The sequence below is a fragment of the Aethalodelphis obliquidens genome, unplaced genomic scaffold, assembly GCF_003676395.1.
Source record: "Aethalodelphis obliquidens isolate GAN/ISIS:26980383/991018 unplaced genomic scaffold, ASM367639v1 scaffold11, whole genome shotgun sequence".
NCBI lineage: Eukaryota > Metazoa > Chordata > Mammalia > Artiodactyla > Delphinidae > Aethalodelphis > Aethalodelphis obliquidens.
The window spans coordinates 14,542,007-14,562,391 of record NW_020837955.1 but is presented as its reverse complement, the minus strand read 5'-3'; the positions used below and the strand labels follow the sequence as shown (position 1 = coordinate 14,562,391).

Sequence of the window (20,385 nt, the reverse complement as noted above, 5' to 3'; positions counted from 1 at the left end):
ATGAAGTACAGCAGACAGGTCCCTACCACAGCCTGACCAGCCCATGTGGCAACAACATGAGATTTTTTTAGGAGAGACAATTCACCTGCTTTCTGCATTCTTGTGAATTTCAAGGTTTTGTCCGACCTTATTTTACTCAGAGATCTGAACCCCATCCTGAACCATTTCTCAGATGTCTTCAATCCCACTCCAAATACAGAAGTAAAGAGCTGAAACAAAGGGAAAGGCATGCCTTTAGTTTCTAAAACAATCCTTATGTCAATGAAATGATACTTTTCAAGGTCAAGCGATTAAGAAAAGGTATAAACAAAGCTCTGACCTAGTTCCTCCTGAATATGACAAGCAGGTGGGCAATGGTAATTTTTCAGAGGCATTTCTATTTCAGGAGGGTCCCTTCCTGACATATGTTATTACTAAATGAAGCAGAAGGGAGGAGCCCGCCTCTGGCACTGCCGAGGGCTTCCAGATATCCAATAAGGATTGCCTGCACTGTCAATGCGTGACCACAGGGATCTGTACCCAACCCTTTGCCAAGAGTGTCTTACACGCACTCATGCATATTCACCCTCACAATTTAAAGACGGATGCACGTGTAGGTTGCGTGAATTCTCCACCATCACACAACTGGTAAGTGTCAGAGCCCAGACTCAACCCAGTCTGTCCGCCCTCTGAGCCTGGCCTTCTGCCCTCGACCACAGTTTAGCCTGAACATCACTTCTGAACCCAAGGGATTGGTAGGTGGAAGTCTCTGGACCCTGCAACTCCAAGGTAGGGAACATTGGGAGGTAACAAACCCTGCTTCAAAGTAAACAAGGATTCAGTGAGGAGCAGGTTTCTTAAAGAACAGGTTTGTTCTTTAAGAGTAGGTTTGTTTTGTCTCACAGTCTTAGGGTACCCAGGAGTGACAGACTCTTGGGAGGTAAGGTCATTTGTATCTCACCGTAGCATGGCAATAAGCTCGAGCACCCGTATTTATTTAGGCATCTCCTTCCTAGACCACTGCTATGGACTGAATTGTGCCCCCCCTCCAAATTCATATGTTGAAATCTTAACCTCCAGTGTGATGGTATCTGGAGATGGGGCTTTTGGGAGGTAATTAGGTTTAGATGAGGTCATGAGGTGGGTCCTCACGATAGGATTAGTGCCTTTATACGAAGAGACACCAGAGAGTTTGCTCTCTCTCTGTGTCATGCGAGGACACATTGAGAAGGAGGCCGTCTGCAAACCAGGAAGAGAGTCCTAACCAGAGCCCAACCATGCTGGCACCCCAACCTCAGATTTCCAGGCTCTAACTGTGAGAAAATAAATATTTGTTGTTTAAGTCACTTGGTCTGCGACATTTTGTTATGGTACCCCAAGCTGACTAATACAACCACTTAGAATAAGTAATAGGATTAACTGAAAAACCATTTTTGATAAATACATATAAAAATCACCTACTTTGAAGGACTGATATCGTTCATCGTTTAACACAGCTTTAACTTCAGAACTTTCTCCATCTTCAATAATTTCCTGCACGAACAGTTGAAAAATATATTACATTAGTGATGTTAACTGCAGTCTAAGATTTTCAAATCCCCAGATCTAGTAGCTTAATTTTTCATGAAATACACCTGCTGTATACAGGATATTTCCTTAGCTGATCTGGAGAAAACAAGACATTTCCTGCTTGAAAAATCTCAGGTTATTATATTTCCAAGGACCCCTTTACAATCCTCAAGGAGGAAGGTACAGAATGATTAGGGTCCAAATCTATAGAACACCAAACCAAAAGATTCACTGACAATGGTGTGTCTAAATATTTGAGATAGTTTTCTTTTCAATTAATATAAACTAGCTGAAACAAGAGGACTTTTCATCTGAGCCGGTTAATTTTGGACCCACTGAAAAGCTAATCCGGGTTCAAGCCCTTATGATGTCCAGCTCAGAGCCACCCAACATCCTCTAAATAGAGCTGGGATTATTTCCCTTGAATAATTTACGTCGAGCTTGACTATATCGAAACTTACTCTTGGATGACCAATTTGCCTTGCCAGGGAATCCTTAAACATCATTAAATAAATAACTACCCATCCCTGGCTCTCTTCCTAGAATATACAGGTAGAGATCCAGAATCAGCTCCACTGCCCATCACACCCATCACCATTCTGGAGGGCAATGTCCCCTGAGTGGAAGTGAGGTTCTTCACACAGCCTGTGTTTGAAGTCATAGCATCCTCTCCCATTGAGCTTTCAGGTCACTAGAGTCTTTCACTGTGATTAATGATACGGGAGAGTTATTTTCCCACCAGCTGACCCCACATAGCTCCAGGAGAGAAAATATTGGAGTAGGAATTACACAAATATATATGTGTATCTATCTATCTATGTAATATATATGTTATAAAATATATATATATATATATAATCTATATTAGAGAAAAAGGAAAATAAGTCATGAATACCACATCTATATAGTTAACAGGAAAATCCATTAACTGCATCTCTCTCTCTCCCTCCCTCCCTCCCTCCCTATCAGGAGTTGGGATGAATCACCTTTCACCCTTACCTCTATGACACACTTCACTCTGTCCCCCAGGCAGGGAATTCCTTCTGTGTCCCTCATACTGATGATTGTGAATGGCAGAGATTTAAGTACAGAAGCTGCTCTCGTAAATTCCAGACAAAAGACTTCATTTTCTTTAAACTCATAATTTTCAGCCAATACCTCAAAGGCATCCTGAAGAATAAAACCAGATGAGCAAAACACAGTCTGTTTCCCGGCCCCTAGCGCCCGAGCCAGCAGCCACTTGCAAACACCTCTTGCTCTCTGTTAAGTATTAGAACACCTCGTGACTATTTCCTCAAAGATCAGGATTGCGTGTCCTGTACTTTCACACCCCTCCCTTGGTGGATGAGCGGAATGGAGTTGAAAAGACAGGCCACAGAGTGCTTTGTAAGGAAACTTTGAGTTCTCTGCCATTAGATATTCAGGAGCGATATAACTATAAAATGATACTGTGCTCATTGCATCTTCCTAGTTGTTACTTGGCATGATCCTTCCCTCTTTGCTGACTGTCCCCCCAGCCTGTGGCCAGGATTCTGTCTTGATCACTGGGAAGCCCCATCTCTTATTTCATACGTGAAATATAGTCAGCACTTAGCATAGGCTTGTTGAATGAATGGGTATAATCATAAGTGGCACAAACCCACAGGCAGGGTTATTTAGGTAGGGGGTTATTTAAGGTAGGGCACGTTTGCATTTCTGGCAGAGGAGGAAGCAGCTGCAGCTGTGCGGCATGACGCTCAGTGTGCCCAGTAGCTGCAATTTCCTGGTGCTCCTTGCACACGTGGGGCTAGAAGACTAGAAAGGAGAAGTTTTGTATTTGATATACTAATGCATGTTTTATCTATCTGACTACTGACTCTAGGCTGGAGGACAAGCAGTTATAGGCTTGTTCGGGTCATTTGAAACATAATTATTGAATTTCAGGGCTGAATTTAGAGATGATCTATAGCTAATTCCTTTTTGAGCAGATGAGGAAACTGAGGCTCACAGAGAGGAATTGACTTGCCCCAGCTAGTTAATATCAGAGAGGCTGAATCCAGGTCTGCTGACTCTCAATCCTCTGGCTTCCCAGCAAAGCTATTTATGCACAATTGCTATTTCTATGTAATTTGCTCTTACTATGTAATGGACTAATTACAGTACATATTTGTTTTTTCAGAATATTTGCCTGTGATAACTGTTGCGTCCATTAATGACAACTCCCGATAAATAGTAACCTACTGTCTCTAAAGAATGTGCTCCGAATATATTTGTCTATTTCCATGACAAAAGGAGACCCATTCTTGACAGAAAGAGGAACCAGAGATCAGGTTAGAGGAGTGGGTAAGGGTGTGAAAAACATTCCTAGATTTTCAGGAATATTCATAACTTAATTTGGAGATTCATGGAAAGAAGCAGAAAGCCCTGCGTTTGCTCTAGGTGTTGTTGTAAATCTCCATTACCGTGAACATGTGGTTCCAGTTGTTTAAAGTGGTTCTTCTCTGACACGCGTACTGAGAGATCTTTTTTACAGCAAGTGGTGGAGTCTTCTGGAAGTCCGGGTTGGAAGTAGCTGAATAGTCTGTTCTCACCTAAACAAATGCATAAGCATCCATTTTAAATAACAATTAATAGTGGTAATAATAATAGATGTGTGTGAAGAAAAAGGCAGTTTGATGGTAATTGTCTCTGGAAAGAGAATAAAATCATAGGAGGCTCAAATTTTATGTTATATGCATCTCTAATATTTGAATTTGTTACAATTAACATGTATTATTTTTGCAATCTGAAAAAATAACATGAAAAAAGACTACCAATTAAGTATCATTTTTCTTTTCTGTGAACTTATGTAGTTATGGTCCGTTGGTGATGGGTGTGGAATTAAGAGCTTAACTTTGTTTTTTTCTTTATGAATGATCACAGTAAGAAAAAAAATAAGAACCTTCTACTTTTCTGACTGCCAGACATCAAGACTTCAATATTTTGAAATATTTGTGTATAGACTTGTTTGTAAAAATAGCTACCGTTTATTAAGTGCATATATAAATCAGGCTCTGTCTTAAGCACTTTACATGTGTGTTATTCTAATCCTCATAACCATCTTACAAGATAGGCAGGCACTATTGTTCTCATAATGTAGTGGAAGAAACTGAAGCTCAGAAAAGCTAAGTGACTTGTCCAAGTTCACACAGGGAGTAAGCAGAGAACCTGGGGTTTAACTCAGGTCTGTTGATTCTACAGCCCATGTTCTTAATCATCAAGCAAAAGGCAATGAAAATCACATTCATGACACTTACAACAAGCTGGTGTTTTCCTGTAATCTCCACCGGTTTTCCTGCTCCCATACTTTCTATCAGCCAGGAGACGTCGAGGAGTTCTAGCTGTGAGCTGGCTCTTACGTTCTGTACCTGAAGCCAGTCAAGAACCTCTGAACCAGAGTTGTTTTCTGCCACAATGTGGGTGACAGAATCACTGCAGAATGCAAGACAAAGTTACCAGCTGGAGGGACTTTTGAAATGAGAAGCTCTCCTCTTTCCCTGAGGCGTTTCAGAGCATTCCATCTGATGGAGAAAGATGCACAGTAGACCTGACCATAGGCACAGAGAACCTAGACCTCCATGCAAGGGAGTTCTACTTAAATTAGTGTAACAACAGTGGTCTACGTTACATATCAGATGCAAGAAAAATTAAGAAAACATTAGTAAGATTGTGGTGTCAATGGAAAACCAAGGTCCAGAGAGGATGGAGGATAAAACCGTTCTTAAATGAACATCTTGCACTCTGCTTGTGGCTTTGATGAGCCACTTCGTTTTTATTTGTAGAGGGCTTTAACCCAGTGCCTTTCAAGCTTATTTGTGACCCACAGTTAGAAACACATTTTATATCATCACCCAAAATATAGATGTAGATGTCGATATGCTTATAACATCCCACTAAACTGATCTCACAACCCATTAATAGGAGGTGACCAGCCTTTGAGAAATATTGTTTTACATGGTTTTTGGTTTGTTTTTTTGTTTTTTTGTTTTTTTTGCGGTACGCGGGCCTCTCACTGTTGTGGCCTCTCCCGTTGCGGAGTACAGGCTCTGGACGCGCAGGCTCAGCGGCCATGGCTCACGGGCCCAGCCGCTCCGTGGCATGTGGGATCCTCCCGGACCGGGGCACGAACCCATGTCCCCTGCATTGGCAGGCGGACTCTCAACCACTGCACCACCAGGGAAGCCCCTGTTTTACATGTTTTTCAAAGTACAACCCTGTGATGTAAGACCCTGTATCTTTTCCCTAGTAAGTACTGAGCACTTAACAATGTTTCAGCACTGTCCAAGTACTTTACATACATTATCTGATTTAATACTCACATAGCTCCTCAAGTAAATGTCATACTTGTCACACTTCAAAAATGAGGAAACTGAAGAACAGAGAGGTTAAGAACATCCTGAAGGTCACACAGCTGGTAAATGATATTTATCCTTTTTGACTGTCTTTTCTGGGTCAAGTATGTTATTTCTAGTTTTTAAGAAGTCTCCACAGTCAGCATTATATCATTGGAACTAATAATTTTTAAGGCTCCTTCAGTTCAAGTAGTCTATGAATCTGGGAAATAACAAGAGCAAATAGTGTACTTAGGTTATCTAAGAGAAAAAAATCAATTTTCTTTCTTTTTCCCACTTCTCTTGCTTGACTTCTTCTTTCTCCTTCTCCTTTTCTTGACTGACTCTTGGATTCATTGGGTATTTTTTGGTTCACTGTTATATGCACAGCCCTAGGTTTCTTGTGGTGGTGATGGGTACCAAAGAAGAAAAGAGAAGTCTCTGGGCATCAGTATCTTATGTTAACAGTATGTTATGATAAGACACAAGACATGGACAGGATCTGCAGATGGTACACAGAGAGGGAAAAGAATTTGGTGTGGGCTGGGAGAGGTGGATGGCTTTGTGGAAAAGCAGGATTTGTGCCCTGTCTGGGTGGAAGGGAGGGATAAGGTACCTGGTAGGCAGAACTTTTGGTCGTCCTGGAAGAAAAGGTTCAGAGGAAAGGAAGGAGAATGGCCTGTACTGGAGTGAAGAATTCATGTTGGGAAGTAGTTGTAGATGTGGCTGAGTACCACATTACAGAGGGTCTTGGAAGCCTGGCTGAAGAAGTTGGATCTTGTTTTCTGGGATTATGGAGCCACTGAAGGCTTTTGTGAGCAGGACATGGATAGCGTTGTCGTGTTATTTTAAAAGACTAATCTGTTACACACAATGATTTGGAAGGGGGAGTCATGGGTTGGGGAAAGGTGGGGAGCTACTTAGGAAGATGAATCACTGGACCAGATATAAGATGACTTTAACCCCACTCTGGTTCCTATAGCTCTAGAAAGGAAGGCAAAGAAGACATATGATGGACAGCTGGCATCGCCTATGAAAGATGGTGTGGAGAATAGACTCACATATGACTCCAGCATATCTATCACACTCAAGTATTATCACTTTTGGTAGAAACAGGGATTTAGGAAGTTGCATCTCTTTGGGGGAAGGGGTGGGGGAGCGGAATTGAAGTTTATTTCAGGCATGCTGCATTGGAAGGATGGCTGGAGATCCAAGTGAAAATAGCTGGCTGACAGTTGGGATCTGAGGCTGGCGCTGGGAGAGAGGTGAGGGCTGGAGATCAGAGCTGAGACCATCTGGATGGCAGGATGTGCAGCAGGGCCAGGCAGAAATAAGTCAGGGTAAAACGACCTTTTACAGGGGATGAGGGAAGACGGCTAGCTGCTTCCCTATTCCAGATCCATATAATTCCAAAGATTATTTATGGTAAACTTCTTGAAAGATTGTTTATGTCAAGACTTGAACAACAAAAGAATTAACAGGGCTACATAGTAATTATTATTCCTTCTATATTTCTGCCCTTTGAAGGGAAATTTTACTATTACATTATTTATTATAATATTTATTCTTATTATTATAAATAGGGTTTTGTCTGAACCTCAGAGGGAGCAGGGTGTGCTGAGGAGGCGCTCTGGGGCTCAGTGTCCAAATTTAGACCCCTCACCATCCACTCTTGTACCACCATCCCCCAGTGGGGATATGTGAGCTCACCCTATTGGATGAGGACCGCGTTCATCTCTTACTGAATTCATATAAGCGTATTTGTGAATATAGGCTATACATCATATGAAGGAAGACTCTGATTTAGACTTCCAACCCCTGCTCATTAAGCAACTAGCAAACAAAACAAAACAACAACGACAGCAATAAAGCACATACAAAAACAAAAAATCAAACATTCACATTGTGCTATTCAGAGTTCAGTACTGTTTGTCACTCGTTCCCACAAAGTAAGAGCTTGAAAGTCAGCATTAGGAACTTTGACATCATCACAGTACAGTCATATCTCAGAGATATTGCAGGTTCGGTTCCAGACCACCACAATAAAGCATTTGTTCACTTTCTGTTCTGAGCCCTTAGCAGATAGTATTACCAAGAAGGGTCATCCCCTCTAGTATGTTCTGCTGCCAGTGTCTTACTGCTGTGTTGTGGCAGCCCTTTGCTGATACAGTGGTTTTCTCTCTGCCCTGAAGACTCCAGTATTGAAAAGACTAATAATATTTGAATATTACCATGTACCAGAACCATGGTAGGCACATTTCATACACTACCTCATTTAATTGTCAATAACACTATGAGGTAGGTATGATTATCCCCATCTAAAAATAAGAAAAGAGAGCTTTTGAGAGACATTAAAAATTCACCCAGCTAATAATTGGTAGAGCTGAAATTTGATCTGAGGTCTGTTTTAATCTAAAATCTGTGTACTGGGGGACTTCCCTGGTGGTGCAACGGTTAAGACTCCATGCTTCCACTGCATGGGGTGCTGGTTCGATCCTTGGTAGGGGAACTAAGATCTTGTGTGGCACAGCCAAAAAAATAAAATAGAATAAAACCTGTGTGCTAGACCACACTGAGCTGTCCCTCTGTGACTTTGTGCTTAATTCCATGGCTCTGGCGAGAGCTATTCCTTTTCTCAAAAGGAATACCATCAGGATGAGTATCACCACCACCACCACCACCATCATGATCACGATGAAGATTCTCTCCGAAGTGCAGAAATAGAGGTGGACTGACACTTCCTACATAACACTGTTAGACACTCTCTCCCTGCTGCTGCCACATAGGATTCATGTTTCGATGTTTTATGTCCAGTATAATATGGGCTACAATAAGGACTGTCCCAGAAAGTCTGAAAGAACAGTTGCTATGGCTACACACCAGGATGGAGTAGTCACAGAGGGGCTGTCAGGCTCCCTGAGCTCTGGGTTTTGCCTAAACTTCGGAGGGAGATAGATGTGCTCAGGAGGAACCCCCGGGGCTCCTCTTCCAAATTCAGGTCCCTCACCATCCACACTTACCACCCCCGGTTCCTCCGCACCATCTCTCACCTAAGGTATCTCTGGACTCAGCCCTGCCTCTAACAGACATTCTGAATGCCTAGGGATGTGGGGGAAGGGTGCTGTAAAACAGTCAACAAACAATTAAATACTGGTATACACGAAAGAAAAAGACTAGAGAGAAACATTCCAGACAATCAGCAAGAATAACAAAAACTACGCGCATGCACGCACACACACACGCACACACTCGCACACACACACACACGGATATATTCTTACTCAATCCGCCCAAGAGTCTTATGAGGTGGGGAATAAAATTTCAAATGAGAAAACCAAGCCTACAGAGGTTACATGAAGCCAAGATTCAAACCCAGGTGTTCATGACTCGAGCAATCTCTTAACGTTCTGCTAGACTGTGGTTAGACCCCTGTGCGAGGTTTTGTTTGTTTTAAGCATTTTTCTATATTTTCCCGTTTTCTGTCATGAACCATCTTTCATCACTTTTCCACTTAAAGGAATAAATACACATGCATGTCATTTTCAAGGGCAAAGCAACCTGGGATTGGGGCTGAGATGGCTGTTTGGGGCTGGCCCCAAAGACCTGGGCTTTCTTCTTATGATACAAGGTGGCAGCGAGCCTCAGGCAGCCACCTTCCATCTCTCCTGAAGACCCCAAGGCAGTGCTGAGATGGCTGTTCCTGGAATATCAGTGGATTCCATTCTTTAAGTGCATCCAGTTTCTTAGCCATGACCAATTAATAGTGCCTTGGAGTAGGTTGGGCAGGCTGTGAACCAATGACAGGAATTCTGAACTCGGATTTGTCCTTCAGCTTTCCACAGGGAAAACCATGCAGATTCCTGTTCCTCAACTGGTGCTGAACTGAAATGTGCTTGACTTGATGCTTGGCATCGCTAAGGGCAGGGACAGTGTTATAATCTGCCTGGTTATAATCTGCATGGTTATAATCATGCCTGGCACCCAGCTCATGGCTAGGTTTATAGCAATGATCAATAGAGAGCCCACTAGTAGAATGAACTGATTAATCTATAGCTCTAAAGGAAAGTTTCTAAAATTCTAGTGTCTACTAGAGACACACAGGAAGGTGGACTAAAGTTCAGATGCATGAGCCTTATTACCAGAGATTCAGATTCAGTAAATCTCACCTAGGGACCAGAAATATGGATTTTGACAAGCTCCCTTGGTGATTCTGACATAGTCAGTTCTAGTTATCTAGTTGGTGCACAACCAACAACCCCCAAATGTAATGGCTTTGAAAAGGAACAGTTTTGTTACGTCTCGCAATTTTGTGGGTCAGGAATTTAGGCAGCTCAGCTGGGCCATCCTTCTGTTGCATATACGGCTGATGGAGGTACTGGTGTTCCACACAGCTTGCGTGTCTGGCACCTTGGCGAGGGTGGCTGGGAGCTTGGGCTCAGCAGCATCGATCAGCCTGAGCACCTTTAAGTGGCCTCTCTCAGGGGGAACTCAAACTTCTTACCTGAGGCTCTGGGGTCCAAGGAACGGCAGAAGCCTCAGGGCCTTTTATGACCTAGCCCCCAAAGCCACATAGTGTCACTCCTGCTGTACCCTATCGGGTACACCAGGCCCCCCACCCCCAATGTAAGGAAAGGGAAAATAGTCCCTGTCACTCCGTGGGGGCCACCATATTTCAAAACCACCTCACAGCCCAAGAACTCCACCTTGTGGAACGGAGCTATAGAGAAAGATCGCTCTTTACCTGCCCCAGCTTAGATCTGATCCCCATGCTGGACTTGCTGCTTAATTACAGCAAGGTTTCCCCACATGGTACTCATTTCTCTGCAGGCACATGAAATAATTTTAGGGAGTACATAACTGAACATTTTAAAAGTTTATATGTTTATTAAACCTATATGTTTAAATTATGTATATCAGACCCATGGTTTTTATGATTATTATTCCTTAAGATAGGGCTAAATTGCAATGATTCTGTTTAGGGGCAATTAAAAGAAACACATTAGGTATATATAATCCATATGGTAAAAGATATTATAAGGATCATGAATGTGGCCCTCAGATGTCCAGAAAGCTCTAAACTGAAAGAGTAACTCACAAATCTCAGTTCCGATTTTTTTTCTCAGATACCAGTATTCCTGATCTTTCTGTCTTTCTTTTCCCAGTTGGTCCTGCCTCTTGATACAATTAGAAAAACTCTCCATGAGGAAAGAGGCAGCCATCCTTCTTTGCCAGGAGCCAGACTGACACCCCAAGCTGTCCTCATGGATGGTCACCTGCTTTTTTCTTTGTCTTTAAAACTCTTTTCTTTCCCTGGGGAGGGCATTCTTTTTTTTTAAATTAAAGTATAGCTGATTTACAGTATTGTGTTAGTTTCAGGTGTACAGCAGTGATTCAGTTATTTTTTTCAGATTATATTCTATTATAGGTTATTACAAGATATTGAATATAATTCCCTGTGCTATACAGTAAATCCTTGTTGCTTACCTATTTTATGTATAGTAGTTTGTATCTGTTAATTTCTTAATTCTTTCCATCTGACATAGGACTTATTTTATAAACAATAACTTTAAATAGTTATTTATAGTTGAGCAGAGACATTCACAGTTTAAAAATATCCTCTTGCAAATTTCCCTAGCAACTGATCTGTTTCAAAATCCCTGACACCGAAAAATCAAGGTAGTTTTATTTGGTTTTATCGCACATTTTTACTAGCACCAGTAAAGCCAAGTTTCTATTTCCAGTCCTTGATATACTTAAGACTGAGAGGGTCTTGCCTTGAGTTTTTGACCCACAGTAAATGGGACTATGAACATTTTCTTTTTTTTTTGCGGTATGCGGGCCTCTCACTGTTGTGGCCTCTCCTGCCACGGAGCACAGGCTCTGGATGTGCAGGCCCAGCGGCCATGGCTCACGGGCCCAGCCGCTCCACGGCATGTGGGATCTTCCCGGACTGGGGCACGAACCCGTGTCCCCTGCATCGGCAGGCGGACTCTCAACCACTGCGCCACCAGGGAAGCCCAACATTTTCATTTTTAAAGTCCACAAATTTTGAAATATAAAGTACTTTGGACCAGAGCAGGACTAATTTTTACACTGCATACTCTTGAACTCAGAAAAATAAAGTCTTCATTACTTTGCTGATTACAAAGATAATACAGGTGCATTGTAGAAAAAAAAAGTTTAGTGACAAAAATTACTCTTGGTAATCATAAGTTCCTTTGGTTGGCTTCATATTCACCAGATAAATCATTCTTTGAGCAAATATTTCCTGAAGCCTACTCTGGGTAAGAAAATTGTCAAGGGTATGAAGATGAGGTCTACACAATGGCCCAGATGACGCCCTTGCCCTTATGGAGTCAGGGACGGGCAACTGGGTGAGATGAGGAGCAAACCCAAGTGGAAGAGCCGGGGCCCAACCCTAGGCCATGGATCACACCTGTGTCCACGGAGGAAGTTTCTTCCTCTAGGAAGGCTTCCAGGGGCCTTAGGTCTTAGATGCAGAGAGGTGCAGGGAGGAGCCATTCAAGGTTGGGGGAGAAAGAGTGAGAAAAACCCATAAAGAGAAACCAATGCAGATGTGTTTGGACATTGGACCCAGAAGAGGCCTAGAGGTGGACCAGTTCCACATCGTATTTTCTAGAGCAGGTAACAGCTCTTTCATCTGGTGTTTAGTTTATTTGGCAAACAATGACTTTTAATATTCTTATTTGAGATACCACAAATTTGAAGTGATCAGACATTGTCAAAGATAAACAGAGCTGGATACTACTGAAAGCAGTAAGAATAGATTTTATTCAGTAATAACTATTGCAATAGGGAAGAGGGTCCAGCATGAATGGAACTCAACTTCGAGCGAACAGAAGGCAGGAGACCTTGTAAAGGCTGGAGTGTGGGAAAGGCACCGAGAGCCATTAAGGGGGCTGGTCCTTGTGACCTGGCCACCTGGATTTGCTAATTGCTGCTTATTCAGAGGAGAAAACGTCTGGAATCTTTGTGACAGGAGGCAGTGGGGCAAGTTAGAGCAAGGGGCCCACTGAAGTTAGGCCTTTACCTTCCTGCAGAGACTGGGGGTGAGAATGATCTCCTTGGATATTTGCTCTCAGGTCCTTGAGAAGACAGTTTTGGGTGGTTGGAAGATTTACATCTCAAAGGGGCACAGAAAGGGTTTATACTGGCAAGGTTTCTAAAGTACCTGCTCTAAGAGGGGGTTCAGGGGTCTATCTGCCTATTGCCAGGTTTTGGCTGGAACAAACAGTAAATTCTCCGGTAATCTTGAACTTTCTCAGGCAGGCATTTTAAGGCGGGGCCAGGGGTACAATCCTAGGGACATGGCCTTAAGCTGCTAAAAGCCACACTAGAGTTTAGTCAAGGAAAGAGTCTTTATCAACATTCAGGTGAAAAACCATGGATTTGACTACCAGGAAATTCTGTGAAGACAATAGTTTTGGGATAATGAGTGAGGCAGAAGCCACGTTTCAAAAATTACGTAGTGAATGGATGGAAACCAAAATGACACAAGAAGGCTCGAAGTGTTGGGTAGGAAAATGCTAATTTTAAGAAAAGAGGAAGACGAGTACATACTTGGAAAATACATTATGCTATCTTTTCATGCTAGGTGACAACAAAGGTACAGTTCCTGACTCTCCTGTCTGATTTTAAACTCTTTGCTTGCAGGGTTCAAGTCTTCTACTATTTTTTGTCTCCAGAACCCGACACATATTGTGCAGAGTGGGTACTAACAGAACCCTTTATATGTGATGCCATGATGGTATATCTTGCAGTAAAATCAGTGCCTTCCAAAGGTACCCTTGTAGACAAATTATGCAGGTCCAGGAAGGGCAAAAGTATCCTCTGATGGGTTTCTACAGCTTGAACAGTGGAACTCAGCAAGCGTTAATCTGCTGGGTGATGTAACCATGGAGATCCACCCTTCCTACCCAGCCCTTTCTTCTTCAGCATCAGTGATTTAGGTCAAGACATAGATGGTAGGCTTAGCTAATATGTTCCTAGAGGAGGGTTGATGCAGATAAAGTTTTAAAATAGCTCAAAGTACTGGAATCAAGGATAAAAGAAGAACATGACAAACACTAGATTCTGATCCTTCTCTATCTTGTCCCAGCTAGAGTAGCTCGAATATCATGAAGCCGCTCTAAAATTTAGGATGTTGGCCATGGAATAAAATTCAGAAACCTTTTTAATGAATGTGCACAAATGCCTCAAAGGACTTGACACCTCTCCTGATTTATATTTCAAGAACCAGCTTCCTATGGCACATGGAATAGCATGTCTTTTGCAATATAACATCAATATTAATGAAGTCCAATCCAACTATAAAGATACAGTGCACATATGCTAGAAATTTAAATAGTTCTATGCATTCAGGTACCCCATTTCTAAGCTGTGTGTTCAGGTTCAGGTAAAGTAGGAATCAGATTTTTCCTCAAATTTAATCCTCCTGGCAGCCAAAGAATGTGTTAGAAACTATGGAGATTACTGTCTATTTTCAGAGCATTTTTAATTTTAGCTCCTCTTTCTCTGAATCCTATATATCAAAAGGAGAGATTTAGCTGTTCTTATTGAGAAGTATCCTTTCTTTTAAAAAACAACTTCCTTTATTTTCATTTTAAAAATACACGTTTATTGTAAAAACATTTGGAAAACACAGAGCATAAAAGCAGCCATAATGTCTCCCTACGACCTCCTCCGCCTACTACCTAGTCTCTCCCTACTACCCCTTTCCCTACGAAATAGACAATTTGATGGGTTTCCTTCCTTTCTTTGTTCTATTTATTTATGTCATTGGATCTAGTTCAGAGTGTGGAGGGGGAGCCTTCTCCTTAGGGATTTACTGTAAAGGTCAATGGATTCAGCTAAGTAACAAGAAAACAACCACACTTCACATTTGTATAACTGTTTTAATTTATCCAAGTATATTGACATCCATCATCACATATGGTATCACATCAGATAGACTAGACCATTTATCAAGAAACTAAGGTCAGAGAGAAGAGGGGGGTCTTGCCCCACATCACATGGCTGGGAAGGGTCAGAGCCAGAATTTGAGGTCTCTAGATTTCTTATCTAGAGATTTTCCCCTACAATAATTTCCATTGTCTTTTCCAGTTAAAGTCTATATAACTATGTATGGAAATTCCGTTTGAGAGCTAGGACTTTTACTTCTTGTGGTTTATTTTTGTGCCATAAAACACATTTGTATTTAATGTGTCTTCTGAGCAGCCAGCCTGGGAACCTTGCCACCGTCATCTCACAGCAGCAGTTGGCTCACCGTGCGCCAGTTTCCTCTGTCGCCTGAGCAGCTGGGCTCGGTCCCTGGCAGCAAAGCTGCCTGTTGGGCTCTTGTCAAAAGAAGAAGCTTGCCTCCCAGCGTCTCTCCTAGTACCTGCCTCAGCTACCGTGTGCATATTCGTAGCTGTGCCTGTAACTAAACTAGTCAGCTCTTGCTGGAAGTGTGGACATTTCGACAGAGAGCTTTCTATGTAAGTGATGCCTTGACCATCTGGCTCTCACCTTCCTGTCTGGCCCTTTGCCAAATTTCTTTACCGCAAAGAGCAGTTCCATATTTGCTAAGGCTTCTAGTTTCTACTTTTTCAGTTTCCTTTTTTTCAATTTCGGTTTTTAGCCACTTACCTATGTCGTCTTTTCCCCTCCTGATTCCAATATTTTATGTAAGTCTGTTAAATAAGGCAGACTCAACAATTGGATGACATCCATGATTTTGTGTAAGGGATGTTTCAATGAGATTTTGAGCTTAATATCCCAAATGAGATAGGGGTTAAAAAGGAAAAAAGAGGCAGGAGTTGGGGGAAGGAGACCATGTAAAGAGAAATCGGGTGAGGGAGACCATGGGAAGCTCAGGAATTTCTGAATGGGGCACTTCAGTAAAAAATAAATAAATAAAATGTTTCTATGAGATTGACTTTTCATATGAATTATGGGTATTGTGAAAATTATCATATCTGATTATTGACTTTTGACATATGTTTCTCTAGCAATCTGAAACTGACACTTCCTCAGGAAATGCTTGTCAGTTTTATTTTTTAATGTCAAAGACTATCTTCAAAGTAAAAATGTATTTTCACACAGAATTCTTATCGATTTTCCTGAAAAAAAAAATGTGGTCAAACTATTCCTTGGACAATCAGAGCCAGCCAACTGCATTAATTATCATTCTTATTCATTACAAGCCCTCTGGCAATTCTGTTTGGAACTGTTTATGCCAAGGTTCTAACACCATTTGTGTCTGGATTTTGTTTTGTTTGAAACCAGTGAAGAGTTTATGTAACTGTTAGAAAAAGAGCAGGGCCAGTGCTGGGATGTGAGTGGGTTTGCTAGTGAACCAGTTGAGGTGCCCCACATGCTTGCTTCAACTGCCTTCTTGTCTGGGCTCTGAGCTCATCACTCTCAGCGTGGTGTCCATCACCCCTGGACAGAGCTGCCCCTGAATCTTTAACCAGCATCCCTCTCTCTACAAATCCCACTCAGACTGCTGCTTAGAAAAGCATGAGCAAAGCCACATTTGGTGCCTATGGTGAGCCAGCTAGTCACTCATCCTAGACCATCACAGACACTACCCACCTCAGCACAGTCAGATGCACGGCTCAAGGGCCAAGCAATCAAACCAATCTTTTTGCTTCCAAGCAGCTGACAGTTTTGATTCAACTCAGTGGTGCTTTAGTTTAATTTGGTCAAGAACAAACTCGAATGGTTTCATCATTGAACTTCCCAACTAGGTTTCTGTTGATCATCCCTAGATACCTCATCTCATAATAGTGAAAGGCCAAAAAAAAAAAAAATTACGTTATCTTTTGGTGCCAACTGGTTTCAATATAATTGCATCAAATCCCCACTCATCTTATTTCCCTTAACTAATTGCCTCAAATTTGTTGTTTAATTTCATACCTGTTCTCCCAGTGGGAGAGTCACCTCTTCTGTAGGTGGAGGAAAACACGGGTTCCAAAGAAGCCCTGCTTATTCACAAACTGAAATCCGTGATGTCTTACCTGAGCTCGTTTTCAACCCTGAATCCTTTCCTTCGAGCCAGCTCCATGAGGAAGGTTCTGCGGGTGGTTCCCATTTTCTTCTCCAAAATGAAGAGGACCAAATCTCCAAACTTGATGTCATAAGAAGGGGAGGCCATTGAGGCACCCAGCTGCCTGGGTCTCTTCTTCCGAGGGCCTGAGGGGGCCACGTGCAGCGGATCCATGGGAAGAGACTGCTGCTGCCTTTGGCTGTGCCAACAAGTGGTGCCTCCAGAAGTGAGGGAGAGCCTGCCCCTCCTTCATAAGGAGCCCTGATGTCATCTCACCATCTCACTGGGCTCTGCCCTGTTCATGACTTCCTGCTGAAGATCCATGGGGAATTGCTACCTCTGTTCATTTGTCCAGTACAGAGATGATAATGGAAATGGTAAATTAACTTTAGGGTGCCTATGCATAATCTCATCAGATCCTCAGAATAACCTTTTGAGGAAGGTGGGGAAGCATCATTTTCCCCATGTTATTAATTAATTAATTAATTAATCTATTTACTTATTATAAATTTCTTGAGACCCCTCTTGTCTTTATTTATTTATTTCTTTTAACATCTTTATTGGAGTATAATTGCTTTACAATGGTGTGTTAGTTTCTGCTTTACAACAAAGTGAATCAGCTATACATATACATATGTCCCCATAACTCTTCCCTCTTGCGTCTCCCTCCCTCCCTCCCTATCCCACCCCTCTAGGTGGTCACAAAGCACCAAGCTGATCTCCCTGTGCTATGCGGCTGCTTGCCACTAGATATCTATTTTACGTTTGGTAGTGTATATATGTCCATGCCACTCTCTCACTTTGTCCCAGCTTACCCTTCCCCCTCCCCATATCCTCAAGTCCCATTCTCTAGTAGGTCTGTATCTTTATTCCCGTCTTGCCCCTAGGTTCTTCATGACCATTATTTTTTTTTTTAGATTCCATATATATGTGTTAGCATACAGTATTTGTTTTTCTCTTTCTGACTTACTTCACTCTGTATGACAGACTCTAGGTCCATCCACCTCACTACAAATAACTCAATTTCGTTTCTTTTTATGGCTGAGTAATATTCCATTGTATATATGTGCCACATCTTTATCGATTCATCTGTCGATGGACACTTAGGTTGCTTCCATGTGTTGGCTATTGTAAATAGAGCTGCAATGAACATTGTGGTACATGACTCTTTTTGAATTATGGTCTTCTCAGAGTATATGCCCAGTAGTGGGATTGCTGGGTCATATGGTAATTCTATTTGTAGTTTTTTAAGGAACCTCCATACTGTTCTCCTTAGTGGCTATATCAATTTACATTCTCACCAACAGTGCAAGAGGGTTCCCTTTTCTCCTTGTCTTTATTTTTGCTGATTTTTTAACCTCCCCAGTAGCTTGCATTCTCTTCCCCTCATAGATTGGCACTGCAATACATTGGATTTCTGTAGTTAGCATGGGTGTTATTCATCATGTATGGTTGTTTTGATTTTACATAAATGGCACTGTTATACTTCTCATCCTGCTGGTCACCTTTTTATTTTTCACTCAGAACTGTGTTTTCAGATCCTTTCACATTACTCTGTGTTCTAATCTGTTGCCTCTAATTGCTCCGTCGGAATTTCATGGTGGGCATTTTAACTATGCTGGTGCATTTTATAAGTTAGGAAACAAAGGCTCAATGTACTCAAGATCACAGAATAAGGGGCAGAATCAGATCTTGATTTAGGTCTTTGGGTTTCAAATGCTAAATATCTCAGCTTTTCAGTAGACTAATATTGTCTGTTCAGGAGACTAAGTAGTCTGTTATATAAGCCTAAAATTAATCTTTTGGAATGGGATGGGATGATCTTTAGGTGAGAATTACTGCCATAAAGAGACATTTTCATAACTTTATGTGTAAAATAAAATTCGTGTCTTTCATCAATACACTTTACTAATCTCATTTCCGGAGCATCTACTCTGTGGCCATGGCAAGCACCTAAAAGCCTTAGCTGATTGAATCCTCACAACACCACTGTCTGGTAGGTACTAGCATCCCCACTGGGTTTAACAACTTTCTCAAGGTCACAGAACTAGTCAATGGTCACAAGTAGGAAATGACTGAATTTAATCTGAGTATGAAACCTGTGCTCTTAACTGCAAAGAAGCCTTCCTCTACATGTGTGTTCCCCAATAACAAATTTGAGCTCTGCTCATCCATTCTGCCATATTTGAGACTGTTGCTACCTTCAAAAGTACATGAACTCCTCACCACAATACCAGGGAAAAGTGATATGACAGCTGCCTTCAAGCCTTTGCAAAGCTATCTGTGTTGATTAAGAAAGATCAAAAATCTTCAGATGGAACTTATAGAGTAATACATTTTTTTTTGGCCCCAGCCGGCAGCCTGCAGGATCCTAGTTCCTGGACCAGGGATCGAACCCACACCCCCTTCAGTGGAAGCACAGAGTCCTAACCACTGCCTCCAGGGAATTTCCAGAGTAATAGATTTTAACTCTCTGTGAGTAAGAACTTTTTATTAACTAGGGTTCTCTAAAAATAGAGAGGCCACATTGCAGAGTGGGATATTACAGGTCATGAAAATTGTTCAAATAGAGTCCAAACAACTGTTTGTTGAAATGTTACAGAAGGGATTTAAACATCTGGTAAGACCTTTACTGCAGTTCTACCGTTCCAGTGTGCTGTGATTGCTTGCCAAAGATCAAAATCTGGGATGAGAGTCCACTGTGGTCTTCACTGGTAGGCTTTTGGTTACTGAAGTGCTGAATGTTTCACGTGAGAATGCAGTCTTAACTACCAAGTGGCCCCATGGCCTGGAGTAGGGGAAAGATTCTGGCAAGAATCTGGGATTGTCGTGTTCACCTCCAGGGTATGGCCAGAGGAAGAATCAGTATGTCACCTAAGTGGTAAAAGGCATGGAGAAGTACAGAGTCATGGCTGAGAGCTCAGGCTCTGACATCGGGCTGCCTGTACAAATCTCATCATCTCCATTGCTTTGGAACTGTGACCTTGAGCATGGTGCTTCACTTCTCTAAGCCTCAGATTTCCCCATCTGTAAAATGAGGATTGACTGAGGTAACCCACAGCAACTCCTGAGTGGAGTGTTTGGCACAGAGGAAACACTTTAAATAAATGTCAGTTGGTAGTGATTTCGTGTTTTGTTTTTAGAGAAGTCCCACTTTGATCTGAAATCAATTCTATATGATTTATAAAGCTATTAAATCATTGAAATATTATGCTAACCAATGTCTTATTTAATTTGCTTTGAATCATTTGTATTGGAAAGATTACTATCAAAAATTAAAAATGTGATGATGCCTGTCTGGTTATTAGGTTATTGTCTCTCAATCAAGAAATCTCTCTTTCTATGATCTGCTCTATGCCTTTGGGGCTAGGACCGTGCAAACTCCATCTCTCATGTCATCTGGCTCCGTGTTGAGCCCTGCCAATAGGGGGCGCTAGA

At 41.9% G+C, this 20,385-nt stretch overlaps 1 protein-coding gene across 2 annotated transcripts in view; it reads right to left on the bottom strand.

Moving 5' to 3' along the window:
* Positions 1–17,232, bottom strand: part of DNTT (DNA nucleotidylexotransferase) — a 34,933-nt gene extending 17,701 nt beyond the window's left edge. For both annotated transcript variants that reach the window (XM_027113106.1, XM_027113107.1), the window contains exons 1-6: positions 16,919–17,232; positions 4,824–4,998; positions 3,990–4,118; positions 2,548–2,718; positions 1,441–1,512; positions 86–209 (exon numbers count right to left, since the gene is read on the bottom strand). In XM_027113106.1, coding sequence (XP_026968907.1) covers positions 86–209; positions 1,441–1,512; positions 2,548–2,718; positions 3,990–4,118; positions 4,824–4,998; positions 16,919–17,121 — 874 coding nt within the window. In that variant the 5' untranslated portion in view covers positions 17,122–17,232. The remainder of the gene's footprint in view (positions 1–85; positions 210–1,440; positions 1,513–2,547; positions 2,719–3,989; positions 4,119–4,823; positions 4,999–16,918) is intronic.
* Between the last annotated feature and the right edge of the window lie 3,153 nt (positions 17,233–20,385).